The 14,925-nt window shown below is 42.4% G+C and overlaps 1 protein-coding gene across 3 annotated transcripts in view; it reads left to right on the top strand.

Moving 5' to 3' along the window:
- The first annotated feature begins 1,567 nt into the window (after positions 1-1,567).
- The window catches only part of LOC124794808 (peptidoglycan-recognition protein LA-like), a 197,575-nt gene continuing 184,217 nt past the window's right edge, over positions 1,568-14,925 (top strand). For all 3 annotated transcript variants that reach the window (XR_007016612.1, XM_047258466.1, XM_047258467.1), the window contains exon 1: positions 1,568-2,816. Coding sequence is in view for 2 of the 3 variants with exons in the window: in XM_047258466.1 (XP_047114422.1) it covers positions 2,468-2,816 (349 nt within the window). In the remaining variant the exon portion in view is untranslated. The remainder of the gene's footprint in view (positions 2,817-14,925) is intronic.

Raw genomic sequence — 14,925 nt, forward strand, 5'->3', positions numbered from 1 at the left:
ATTACAGAGGGTAGCTAAACCTTCTGACCGAACACGCTGAGCTACCGTGCCGGCAACCTCATTTTGTTCGCTTTTGTTCGTTGAATCTGCTCGGGGCGGACGTCTTAAGACATCTGTTTAAGTTCGTTGTTGATCGATTAACTCAGTTTTTTTTATTACAGAGGGCAGGTTATTGATTGTTGTGTTTGGTCGTTGCGGACGTCGCAAGACATCCTGTTCAAGTTCGGTGGTTCATCCTTCCACTCAGTCTTTTTATTACAGAGGCCAACCGGCTCTCTGACCGAACACGTTGATTTACCGTGCCGGCGCCATAGTACCAATCATACGATTCGATGATGACATTGTTACCCTCAGCGAAAGGGAAGAAGAATTACAGGACCTATTGGAAGGAATGAACAGATTACGGATTGAAACCATAGCGGAGAAAGACGGAAGAAAAGGAGTAGCAGAACGAGAACAGCAATTAACGTAACGTAAAGATGACCACGAAGTAAACGTAGTTACGGAATTCTATTATCCTGGAAGCAACATAGCACTCGACGGACGGAAATAGAAGGACATAACAAGCGGGTTAACACAGGTAAAAAAGGGCAATTCTGGTCAAGAGAAGGCTGCTAGTAGAAAACGTGGTCTTAAGCTGAGGAAGGTATTGTGAAAATGTGCTTTTGAGGCACAATATTGTACTGTAGTGACTCGTGGCGTGTGGGGACAACGGAAAAGAAGAGAACCGAAGCGTTTGAGATGTAGTGCTACAGAAGGATGTTGAATATTAGGTTGACTGATAAGGGATGAGGTTATCCGCGGAATCGACGAAGAATGATATACTGACAGAAAGATGTGATAGGGTGACAGGACATACGGTAAGACATTAGGGACTAACTTCCATGGTACGAGAGGAAACTGTAGAGGGTAAAAACTGTAGGGGAAGACAGAGACTAAAACTTCCAAGAAATAATTGAGGACGTTAGGTAGAAATGTTAATATGAGATGAAGAGGTTGGCAAAAGAGAGGAATTTGTGGCGGGCCTAATCGAACCAGTCAGAAGACTGGTGGGCCCACAAGAAGAAAGGATGTAGTGTGGCATTATTGTAGAGTGAGGCACCTAGGCTGGAGTGTAGGTAGCTTGCGCTTACATGAATCCATGATGACACACTCACATACACACTGAAACACAAACACAAAACCTCTAGTCACAGACCTTCATTAGTACTACTTCTGTCTTACCACTCGACTCATCTGTCCGCAGGCGCCCATATTCAGACTGGCGTGTACTGTTAGAGAGGAAGCAGAATATTCATTGACATCAGCAGTGTAACATGTTTGCTGCCACTGTCCGTTCTATAATCAATTTACTTGTTTCTCGTGGCCTTCAACGGCCAGCTGTAGGGTTAGAACGTTAGATGTATCCAAGCAGTGCAACCAAGGACGAGAGCAGTAATTGGGAAAGCCCTCTTAACGCTAAGTACTGAGCTGTAACGTCCGAGCGCCATGCAGCGCCTCTGGTGACCGTCAGCTGTACTAAGCACAGCGGCCGCCCGGGGCCGCGTCAGTTGCTCTGTAACCTTCGATGAAAGCGGTCGCGGGCGCCGGGGACAAGTCGCATGTAGGGCGCACCGGAAGTGCTGGTTTTTTATCGACAGCCACACCCACTTGTTGCGTCGCGTTGCAGTGCGTTTATGTTTCAGTGTGAGCCAAGTGTAGCAGCTTCGAGACGTATTGCTCCTGCGAACTGCTTTTGAATACGTGTTCAACAACATGCATGTTTTACTGGATATTTTTGTGTATGTCTTAGCTCAGCTGCTGGCTGTACATGACAGCAGGTGAGCCCAAGACTTCTGCTCAGCGGTAGAGGAAATCACCTGCAAGAAATGGTGTAAATTCGGCAAATTACTTGTAGACAAGCTGGGAGGAACGTGTTGAAGTGATCCGGTGCCTGTGCGTTCAGTGTGCTTCGTTCGTGTGATAGTAGTGACCTTCGTATCTATTGATTTTTTATTTCCGAGTATTCACTTGCAAGTTCCGTCAGATGTGCTCGGCTTATTAGCAACTCAGTAGTACATGTGACCTGGCTGTGTGTAGACTGTCAGCTGTCGTTTGACGTTACGTACCTGTTTACATGCGAGCATATTATTTACGCAGCTAGTAGATCTCAAGTCTGTGAATAGTTACTAGCGCTGTTGTTTGCACAGAACTAGGTAATAACCCGAAACAAGACATAGACGAAGAGGAAGTCTCTTGGCAATTGAATTAGCGCCGTATCTCTGAAGAACAATTGACTGTTCTTGCGTTTAAGAGTAACGGTAAAAATAAGATGAAAAATTTTGCTACTCTTGAGGGGAAGTTGTAACGGTGTGCAGCTGGGTGACACCATACCGTTGGAGTGATGCCTTTTCCGAGTACACTTTACAAAATAGTGTTCTCTCATAATGGAACTGCGGCGAACTGAGGATTGCGGACGACATCTTTAATGACAATGGCACACGATGACCAGACGAGAGACCCGGAAGAGCGAGGGAACGCGTTTTCGAAGGCCGACGCGTTCTCGCTGTCCTCGTTCGGCTCCAACAGCAGTGAGGAGGGCAGCCTGGTGACAGATGGGGAAGACGAGGAGGACAAGGGCGGACACGTCAACCTGGTGATGAGCGAGCTGCTCAACCAGCCGCCGCCCTCCAGCGTCAACATCACCAACTCGTCGGATGTCCGCATCGGTCCGAGCCTCAACTACAATGGCCCCGTCACCATTAACCAGTTCCTCAACTTGCAGCAGCAGGGTGCGCTTGGAGCCGAAGACATTCCTCTGCCGCTGGATGTAACAGGTAACTAGCAAGCAATCTGCTCATGTGAGGGGTGAAACGAAACTTTGTGCATAGGTAGGTGCCTGCCAAAGGAAATATGTCACTGGTGGTATAGTCTGTCTGTAAACTCAAGAGCGAGCAGCGCTTTTGGTGGGGGAAGTGGCCTTTCCCGGAAGAACCCTGCCACTGGCCTACAGGGCCACCCAAAATCAGTTGCCCGTTACCTGTCTAGCGGTGTAGCTCGGCGTGCAGTGATATACGTCGTTTCTGTTCGTGGGATCTTGGTTGCCAGTGTCAGTCAGTTGACTTTGTGTACTCACTGATATACTTCAGTATCCGGAAGTGATGGATAATCTTCCTGCATTGCAAAAAATGTGCAGAATACGAAGAAGCGGAAGTATTTGCGAAGTAACGAGCGTTAGATCGTCTCTAACGTTATTACAGCGTGTGTTAAGGAGGCAACACAAAAAGAACTGTTGGCTAATATTACCAGTCCCAATCAAAGGCTGCAGTTCATGCAAACGTCAGCCTCCCCCAATAGGATGCATAAGGAACGAACGCGAAAACAAGGCGCATGGTTTATTGGAATCGCCGCGAAGGAAAACTAATAATTTAGGGTGGGAGCCCATCGTTATAGCCCAGTTTCACAAAATCGGTCATTCGACAAACGATGGAGGACTTTTACATAAACCAAAAAATAGTACCCACGTTACGGAAATTACTTACTGCAGTGAAACAAAAAATACATTTTCCTTCAAAGAAAGATGTTTTACACAAGACAATGCGTGAAATGGATGCAAATACTTTTCAGACATGTTTACGAAGACAGTGACAAAAAATGCAGTGCGAATCGAACTAATACAACAGACGAAATTATAAATTTCCGGTTACTTTTTAAACACTCTTCGTGTTGCAAGAATTGTTACGTTTCAATGCAGCCCTTCAAAGAAAACTTTTACCTTTTAGTAAAAACACAAAGTAAGAACAAGCCTTAAATTCTACAGATTGATTGCACTATACCTGGTTCGTCTTATGAACAGAGGAACATAGAACCGAATGCCTATTCAGGTGAATGTATGTTTGTAGTAGAATCCTGACTTCCGTTAATATTATTATATGTTAATATTATTTACTGTATAGTGTTTTGTTTCGAAGAAGCTATCGTCTTTTGTTTTCCTTATACTCTTAACGCATTTGTCTAAAAATAAACGCAGCCGGGACGTATCTGTACACGGCGTCGCCACAGATTTAAAGCGGGCGCCGCGGCAGGGCCGGTACTACGTTGTGAAACAGCCTGTAGAAGCGCCCTGTGACGTAGCAAGGTAGGCAGAGTGGGGACTCGCTCGCTCGCTCTTCAGTTTACCGACAGACTATAGGGCTAGCGCCGTTTCGTATTTTGTTAATAACTAGCGAATCCGGCAATGCTTCGCAATTGCTAAATATCTATTGGAATTGCATATACATCCTAAATTCATTGCCTCCCCCCCTCTCTCTCGGCCAACCTTCTCATCCGTTCCCACTCTCCCCCATCTCTCTGTGGGTAACCTCCTCCTCCCCTCCCCCCCCCCCCCCCTCTCACCATCTCCTGCTTCGTCCACTCTACATCCATTTCCGTCTGAGATTTCAGTAGAGTATCGTGTAAAAATGTAAATCCGTCGAATTCTTCCGAGATTTTTGGTAGCAACATTTTTTCTTGATAAATTGGTATATGTAATACATTACAGAAAATATATAGCCAATGTCCCTCCGAATCTTCACTAGAGTGTAGTGTAAAAACTGAAAGAAAATAAGTCAAGAACTTTCCGTGATTTGTGGTAACTACCCCCTTTCCATTTTGTAAAAACTGAAAGAAAATAAGTCAAGAACTTTCCGTGATTTGTGGTAACTACCCCCTTTCCATTTATATATTAAATAGTACCTACATTTATATATATCCGGCCGGAGTGGCCATGCGGTTCTAGGCGCTACAGTCTGGAACCGAGCGACCGCTACAGTCGCAGGTTCGAATCCTGCCTCGGGCATGGATGTGTGTGATGTCCTTATGTTAGTTAGGTTTAATTAGTTCTAAGTTCTAGGCGACTGATGACCTCAGAAGATAAGTCGCTTAGTGCTCAGAGCCATTTGAACCATATATATATATATATATATATATATATATATATATATATATATATATATATATATATATATTGTTGTGGTCTTCAGTCCAGAGACTGGTTTGATGCAGCCCTCCATGCTATCCTATCATGTGCAAGCTTCTTCACCTCCAAGTAACTATTGCACCCTATATTCTTCTGAATATGCTTAGTGTATTCATCCCTTGCTCTCCCTCTCCAATTATATCCTCCACGCTGACCTCCAATACTAAATTGCCTCAGAACATGTCTTATCGACTGACCCCTTTTCCTAGTTAAGTTGTGCCACAAACTCCTCTTCTCCCCAATTCTATTCAATACCTCCTCATTAGTTACGTGATCTACCCATCTAATCTTCATCATTCTTCTGTAGCACCGCTTCTATTCTCTTCTTGTCTAATCTATTTATCGTCCATGTTTTACAAAAGATGGCTCTGAGCATTATGGGACTTAACATCTATCAGCCCCCTAGAACTCAGAATTACGTAAACCTAACTAACCTAAGGACATCACACACATCCATGCCCGAGGCAGGATTCGAACCTGTGACCGTAGCAGTCGCGCAGTTCCGGACTGAGCGCCTAGAACCGCTAGACCACCGCGGCCGGCCCGTGTTTTACACCCATACATGGCTACACACCACACAAATATTTCTAGAAAAGACTTCCTCACACTTAAATCTATACTTGACGTAAACAATTTTTTTTTCTTTGGAAACGCTTTTCTTGCCATTGCCAGTCCACATTTTATATCCTCTCTACTTCGACCATCATCAGTTATTTTGCTTCCCAAATAGCGAAACTCACTGACTACGTCAAATGTCTTATTTCATAATCTGATTCCCTCAGCGTCACCCGATTTAATTAGACTACAGTCCAGTATCCTCATTTTGCTTTTATTGATGTTCATCTTATATCCTCCTTTGAAGACACTGCCCATTCCATTCAACTGCTCTTCCCGGTCCTTTGCTGTCTCTGACAGAATTACAGTGTCATCGGCAAACCTCAAAGTTTTTATTTCTTCTCCATTGATTGTAATTCCTACTCAAGATTTTTCTTTAGTTTCCTTTACTGCTTGCTCAATATATAGATTGAAAATTGAATAAAATCTGGGATAGGCTACAACCCTGTATCACTCCCTTCCCAACCACTGCTTCCCTTTCATGTCCCTCGACTCTTATAAATGCCATCTGGTTTCTGTACAAATTGTAAACAGCCTTTCGCTCCCTATATTTGACCGCTGCCATCTTCAGAATTTGAAACAGTATATATTACATGTATTAATAAACTGTATAGCCTATAACCGTGCGAACGCTAGGTAGAGCGTCGTGTAAAAATATGTACTAAGTCTGTCAATAACTTTTCGAGATTTTAGGTAACGACTTATCTCCGAAACTATTTTTTTTCTTATGAAAACATGTGACAGCAAATTGTCAATGTGAACGCATTTTTTTAAGTTTCGTTTTTCATACCAAAAATACCATTACCATTAACAGTTAAGAAAACACACACACACACACACACACACACACACACACACACACACACACACACACACACGCACCACGCACGCCAACGAAATTGGCAAAGCTGTTCTCAAGTAATGATCTTACATACATGCGACAAGTGTCGTTTATTTATGTAGGTTGTCCATTTTGATCACACTTTATTATTGAGCTCACAACATCACCGATTCCAGCTTTCTACCATCATTAGATCTGTTTAAGAAATCTAAACAAAAACAGGAATGTAACAATAATAGGTCCAACTTGGTTGGAGACGAAGTCTACAGAAAACCATCTAGCAGCATGCAATAAAGATAACATGGGTACCGCAGTAACATACCATTAGGAGCATTCTAAAACAAGTACCAATGTGAAATACTTTTTTTGTACACACAATCAGTCCCGGTTCGGGAACATTTTGAACACAAGTGGTTTATCATTTGGTGCCTACCCTTATCCCTACTCTCCCTCGTACACTTTCAACCTTGTCAGTTTTCGCTACTAGTTTTGATACGCTCTGTATAAATATGTTGTGAGCCCTTCTCAGCTTGGCTACTAATTGTGGTTCGCCCTTTACAGAAATCTTATTCTCGCGGCACCTCCGGCCTCCCTCCAGCTTGTGTCGCGTGGGTCTTGAACCGGCCCTACACAGAAGTAGACGAACAAGCGCTAGCAATGGCGTGAGGGGGTCCTGTTCTTATGTACGCACGAGTTACAGCCGAAAGAGAGCATTAGCGATTAGGTTACGGAAGTTCCCAGCGTCACGTACCGAGTAGCTGAAGTTTCTTCTTGCCACATTCACAAATATACTGAAGAACAGTTCGGTTTTTACCCCAGCTGTTACACAATCGCTGTTGTTTACGCCACGATCAGCTGATTTCGGGACTGACCATTTTTAAGCGCGTACTCTTACCATTCCACGTTGTCACCAATATTTTATTCCATATACGAGTAACTAATAAGTGTACCAAATTTGATTTAAATTGCTCCACCGTTTCAGGATGCCCTTTTTATCAGTGCTTTGCACGCGTATGTGCATGTCAAATATAGTTCACACATATTTAACATATTTCACACGTATTTGTACATATATTACACCTGTAACTCTAGCGACTCTCACCTTGCAGTTTCATTTTCACGCGACTAAATGTTTATGACGTCACATCTCCTGAAATGTGTGTCGTAGGATGATATATTTTTGTAGGTACATTCAGCGGCATATGTGGATACTGTCTGAGAAACATGTTGCGAATAGAATTAGTACCGATGAAGTAATAAATTTAAACGACATGCGGCAGTTTTTCATGCATCTGTTTATGACGTCCTAATATTGTGAATAGGAAAGTTGCTACTCACCAGATAGCTGAGATGCTGAGTCGCAGATAGGCACAACAAAACGACCGTCACAAAAAAAAAAAAAAAAAAAAAAAAAAAAATTAGCTTTCGGCCAATAAGGCATTCATCAGAATTAGACATCGACCACACACATACTCACTCACGCAAATGCAACACACACACACACACACACACACACACACACACACACACACACACACGACCGCAGTCTCACGCAGCTCAGGCCACACTCAGCCGAAAGCTATTATTTGTGACAGTCTGTTTGTTGTGCCTCTCTGCGACTCAGCATCTCTGCTATGTGATGAGTAGCAATTTTTCTTTTCACAGTATTGTTACATTCCATCCTGCATTTTCCATTGTTTGTTTATGACATCATATCTTCTTAACTAATTTATTTTGCTGGTACATTCAGCTGTATATGTGGACACTGCCTGAAAAATGTTTCTGGAATACAGTTTCTAGTAAAGAAATAATAAATTAATCAGTCATGTTTCATGGGGTAATTTTACTGCAAGAAAAGCGAAAATGTAAGAGATAAAACTTCTTGTCTTAATCGTGTTATGCAGGTTGTCAGCGAGAAAAAGTTTCGTGAAGTTTATTGCAAGTCGCTAAGTATGGATATTAACACGTCGTGGGCTAAACTTCTTTACACCCCACTCCTTCGATTCTTACCCCCACAACAATTCTATCCAAACAGTAGATGATATGTGTACCAAGTTTGATACATCCATACATTTTTATAATAGGTATGGATTTACACCGTCACCATTGATGGGGTGAGGAATAGAATTGTCCTTCAATAGTTTAAGATATGATTTCGTTGTTATTAATTAAAATGGTTCCTGAAGGGTATCTAATAGTAAAACATAAGATTATAATAGAAATATAGCAACAATATCCATACTTAAAATCAGAATAAAATGAATAAAAGTGGTATACAGCCTACCTATAGAAACCCTTTCAGGTCACAAAATAAATAAAATAAGAAATTGTGTGAAAAGTGATAAACGAAACAATAACTGTTCAAACAAAAGCCTCGATGGTCGATAGCGCATTTAGAGGACAGTTCAGCTCTCTGAGGAGTGTTTCCCAGTGGCGCTGCTATCAAGACGGACAGTTATTGACAAATGTTATCGCTGACTCGTATGCAGACAACTTCGACTGTTTCGTACTGTTCTTCCCAGAGAAACACATTATGGGCGTTCAGGGAAAATCTGATGCATGATAAGAAGTGGGTCGCTTTACAAAATAAGGAACAGAAAACGTGATAAGAAGTGCGCCTTCAGCTCACATTGTTCCACAAAATACCCCTGCCATTGCGGGCGCACTCTTCTCTTGCTCTGTCTATGTCTGTTCGCCGGCCAGAGTGGCCGAGCGGTTCTAGGCGCTTCAGTCTGGAACCGCGCGACCGCTACGGTCGCAGGTTCGAATCCTGCCTCGGGCATGGATGTGTGTGATGTCTCTAGGTTAGTTAGGTTTAAGTAGTTCTAAGTTCTAGGGGACAGATGACCTCAGATGTTAAGTCCCATAGTGCTCAGAGCCATTATGTCTGTTCACTCACTTTCATTTCTGCGTGTCTACTATGTTCCTGATTTGGTAAAATCAGATAGCATGATTTTCTCCGTAATTTTCGTAATAAAATTCTAAATACGGGCCTACTGTTGATTAAGTACACATTATTTTTATTTTATTTATTTACATTTAATTTTTTGCTGCTAGTTTCAGGCTCGCCCCATTCTCAATCGTTCTCGTATAAAACTAATACATGAAGACTGAGTCTCAGAATAAAGATACAAATTTTGTTAATTTACATTATAGCAACACTATACTGTCATTAATTTATGCATTACACGTTTCAAGACTTAATCCCTAAGAAAAATAAAATATAGTTTAGGTTCAAAAATGGTTCAAATGGCTCTGAGCACTATGGGACTCAACTGCTGAGGTCATTAGTCCCCTAGAACTTAGAACTAGTTAAACCTAACTAACCTAAGGACATCACAAACGTCCATGCCCGAGGCAGGATTCGAACCTGCGACCGTAGCGGTCTTGCGGTTCCAGACTGCAGCGCCTTTAACCGCACGGCCACTTCGGCCGGCTAGTTTAGGTTACAAATAGCTTGTTAATTTGTAAGGACATCATTTTACCTGATCATAGGAATAAAGCGGATACCTGTATGTGAGTCATTGGACAATGTACAAGGAAGGAAACGAATACTTCTAATTCGAGTACAAACGGTATCCACATGCACTTTCACTGCCACGGGTAATTCAGAACAACAACTTGTCATCAATAAAAGATCGTCTGTAATATCTGTGTGAGGGATTGTTTAAACATGTTAAAAGATCTTTAGTTTATAGCAAATTAGAGAATTTCAGAAAACTGAAGCTGACATAGTTCGCCGCGCGGGATTAGACGTGCGGTCTATGGCGCTGCAGTCATGGACTGTGCCGCTGATCCCGGCGGAGGTTCGAGTCCTCCCTCGGGCATGGGTGTGTGTGTTTGTCCTCAGGATAATTTAGGTTAACTAGTGTGTTAGCTTAGGGGCTGATGACCTTAGCAGTTAAGTCCTATAAGATTTCACACACATCTGAACATCTGACATAGTTCTGTATACACTTCAGTGTATTGCAGTGTAGAGCCACACTAACATTTCGTTCTTAGCGCATTGAGCACTAGAGTGTTACACCACATAATATGTTAACCACGTCGTTTTCAAAACTATGCTGTATTATACTTGATATTAAGCGTAGATATAGCATCAGTTCTGTTTTTCTCACTGTTGCTTCAAATAGACGCCTTGAGACACGTCCTCACGTTAACAGACAAGTCTTGCTCTCAACGACAAATATTTTTTTTTTTTTTTTGTCATCAGTCTACTGATTGGTTTGATGCGGCCCGCCACGAATTCCTTTCCTGTGCTAACCTCTTCATCTCACAGTAGCACTTGCAACCTACGTCCTCAATTATTTGCTTGACGTATTTCAATCTCTGTCTTCCTCTACAGTTTTTGCCCTCTACAGCTCCCTCTAGTATCATGGAAGTCATTCCCTCATGTCTTAGCAGATGTCCTATCATCCTGTCCCTTCTCCTTATCAGTGTTTTCCACATATTCCTTTCCTCTCCGATTCTGAGTACAACCTCCTCATTCCTTACCTTATCAGTCCACCTAATTTTCAACATTCGTCTATAGCACCACATCTCAAATTCTTCGATTCTCTTCTGTTCCGGTTTTCCCACAGTCCATGTTTCACTACCATACAATGCTGTACTCCAGACGTACATCCTCAGAAATTTCTTCCTCAAATTAAGGCCGGTATCTGATATTAGTAGACTTCTCTTGGCCAGAAATGCCTTTTTTGCCATAGCGAGTCTGCTTTTGATGTCCTCCTTGCTCCGTCCGTCATTGGTTATTTTACTGTCTAGGTAGCAGAATTCCTTAACTTCGTTGACTTCGTGACCATCAATCCTGATGTTAAGTTTCTCGCTGTTATCATTTCTACTACTTCTCATTACCTTCGTCTTTCTCCGATTTACTCTCAAACCATACTGTGTACTCATTAGACTGTTCATTCCGTTCAGCAGAACATTTAATTCTTCTTCACTTTCGCTCAGGATAGCAATGTCATAAGCGAATCGTATCATTGATATCCTTTCACCTTGTATTTTAATTCCACTCCTGAACCTTTCTTTTATTTCCATCATTGCTTCCTCGATGTACAGATTGAAGAGTAGTGGCGAAAGGCTACAGCCTTGTCTTACACCCTTCTTAATACGGGCACTTCGTTCTTGATCGTCCACTCTTATTATTCCCTCTTGGTTGTTGTACATATTGTATATGACCCGTCTCTTCCTATAGCTTACCCCTACTTTTTTCAGAATCTCGAACAGCTTGCACCATTTTATATTGTCGAACGCTTTTTACAGGTCGACAAATCCTGTGCAAGTGTCTTGATTTTTCTTTAGCCTTGCTTCCATTATTAGCCGTAACATCAGAATTGCCTCTCTCGTCCCTTTACTTTTCCTAAAGCCAAACTGATCGTCACCTAGCGCATTCTCAATTTTCTTTTCCATTCTTCTGTATATTATAATGACACAATTATTTAAATTTTATGATTTATAGTTATTATAACTTGGCAGTTTTACTACCGCCAACGGCCTTGCCGCAGTGGTAACACCGGTTCCCGTCAGATCACCGAAGTTAAGCGCTTCCAGGCTGGGCTAGCTCTTAGATGGATGACCATCCGATCTGCCGAGCGCTGATGGCAAGCGGCGTGCAGTCAGCCCTTGTGAGGCCAACTGAGGAGCTACTTGATTGAGAAGTAGCGGCTTCGGTCTCCGAAACTGACATACGGCCGGGAGAGCGGTGTGCTGACCACATGCTCCTCCATATCCGCATCCAGTGAGGCCTGTGGGCTAAGGATGACACGGTGGCCGGTCGGAGTTTAGTTTTTCAGTTTTACTACCGCCTGTTTTATTCGTATCACGATGTAAAAGCATTTCGTAGTAGACTATGTAGTTATTCGTAACTTAAAACTACATTTTTCTATAGTGTACTGTGTAAATTAATGGCAGTATAGAGTTGTTATAATGTAATTTAACGAAGTTTTCATCATTAAGCTGGTTGTGAGACTCTCTATCTATTGCGGCAGCGTGTTGAAAAGTAATGCCTCTGAATTTCTTATGTGAACACTCTTAAAGCTTTTCACCTAAAACAGAATGTTAATAACATTCTACATATTTATTCTTCATGTCAACATATTTACACCTCAATATAGTCACTCTGGTGACGAAAACATTTCTCCCAACGAGGGAGAAGTTTGTTCATACCGTCACTGTAGAATGTTTGACTTTGTGACAGAGTCACACCCGAATCTCTGCTTGCACCGCTACTTCGCTATCAAAGTGAATTCCTCGAGGTTGTAGCTTAAGGGGGGACGTAGATGAAAAACATACACTATTTCAAAAATACAGCAAATCCACAGTTTTGGAGATATGGCAATGAAATTTTGTACCACGCTTTACATGAAAGTAACACATTTACATATAAAATCGTTTGATTATATATATTCAACTTTTTTTGAATGAAATTTGAAGTTTTATTTTGAAAATATAATGCCTGTTTCTTTTTCTCAGAAAGTATTCAAGAGATTTCTACAAAAATTTCTCTGTTTAATCTCTTTGTGTGTTGTAAGCTTCCCTCACGAGGTCTTTGGAATAGGTCAAATAAGAGAATTTTCATAATTTTTTTAATTATATTTGCACAAGTACAATTTTAAGTTCATGCAAAATTCCAAGCACTTTACCCCATATCTTAGCTTGCAATCAGAATTTCAAAATTTGCTCTTCAGACACCGTTTATTAGGTTTACAGAAATATGTATAGAAAATTTCATAATTCTAGTATTCATAGAATCTGAGGAAAAGGTACATAAACTTTAAAAAACAAACTTTTCAGGAAACGCAATTTAAAGTTCAATCTAACTTTTCTTCAGAAGGCACCACCTTTCGTCTTTCCCTCCAAGACTTCTCTTCTGGTTTCTTGTTGTCTGTCTTCTTTCCTTTACCAGGTCTTCAACTGACTTTTCAACTGCAGAGACGCGCTGTAAATCTATTTTTCTCTGGATGTCTTGTGTAAAATTACCCATCTTGAAGCACATTCTTTCTAATACCTTCATCCTCCCGACGTTCCCATTATTAAATTCAATAACTGCATCATATGTTTCAAAAAATGGTTCGAATGGCTCTGAGCACTATGGGATTTAACATATATGGTCATCAGTCCCCTAGAACTTAGAACTACTTAAACCTAACTAACCTAAGGACAGCACACAACACCCAGCCATCACGAGGCAGAGAAAATCCCTGACCCCGCCGGGAATCGAACCCGGGAACCCGGGCGTGGGAAGCGAGAACGCTACCGCACGACCACGAGATGCAGGCATCATATGTTTCAATTATGACAACTGTAGCAGATGCAAATGTGTTTTTACGGCATCGTTTCCATATGGGTGGAGATTCGTTTGGATTTTGGGTTTTGCCATGAACACAATTTTTGAGAAGTGCAGGATCGACCGGAAAGTGGGCTTGGCGGTCTCCTAGACGTATCCCGCACACGTTTCAAAAATGGCTCTGAGCACTATGGGACTCAACTGCTGAGGTCATTAGTCCCCTAGAACTTAGAACTAGTTAAACCTAACTAACCTAAGGACATCACAAACATCCATGCCCGAGGCAGGATTCGAACCTGCGACCGTAACGGTCTTGCGGTTCCAGACTGCAGCGCCTTTAACCGCACGGCCACTTCGGCCGGCCCGCACACGTTTGGTTGAAAGTAATAGACAGAATCGATGTTCACTGGGCTGTTATTGAAGTGCTGCTTCACTACGTGGACGTGGCAGGGAAGCCGCGTCACACTTTTAATTAATTTTCAGGCACTTCGTATGCGATTTCAACATTCAAACTTTGCGAACTTATTGCCCATGAGTTGTACTAACAAATATAAATAAATCGAAAGTTGACATTTTTAGTCAATTTCATCAACGTCCTCCCTGAAGTTCTGGGAACAGATGAAAATCAATTGCCGCCAAGCTGAGACTGTTTGGAGGGTGACCGTTGACAGTGGACTCGGGGCGTCGGAGTCTATGCAGATGTCGCAGCACTCGCATGTGGTCTGCCGATGTCACGCTAAAAGAGAGAGTGGTCCGTGCTTTTCGAATTCGAAACTCGATTACCGCACTCTGTTTCTCACGCACTGATGTAGTTCCGTTACGCACCGCCATGTGATACGTTAGAACTGGGAGCCCGCTAGCGGCAGAGGGTTGCAACTTGCGTCATCAAAGGGGGAAGTCGACTGAGCAATATGCGTGGCGTGTAATACGCCACCAGATATTGAGAACAGAATAAAAAATTCGGAGGCATTACTTTTCAGCACACCCTCGTATTTTTTTGTAGAAGTGATTGAGACTGGGGCTGTGACCCCCAAACTAGGCGCGAAAAAAATAAATAAATGAAATTTTAATATAGAAAAACCCGCCAGGGTAGCCGAGAGCGCTAATGCGCTGCTTCCTGGACTACGGTAGGCGCGCCGGCCCCAGATCGAATCAGCCCGGCGGATTAACGACGACGGTCGGTAC

This window comes from Schistocerca piceifrons, chromosome 4 (genome assembly GCF_021461385.2).
Source record: "Schistocerca piceifrons isolate TAMUIC-IGC-003096 chromosome 4, iqSchPice1.1, whole genome shotgun sequence".
NCBI lineage: Eukaryota > Metazoa > Arthropoda > Insecta > Orthoptera > Acrididae > Schistocerca > Schistocerca piceifrons.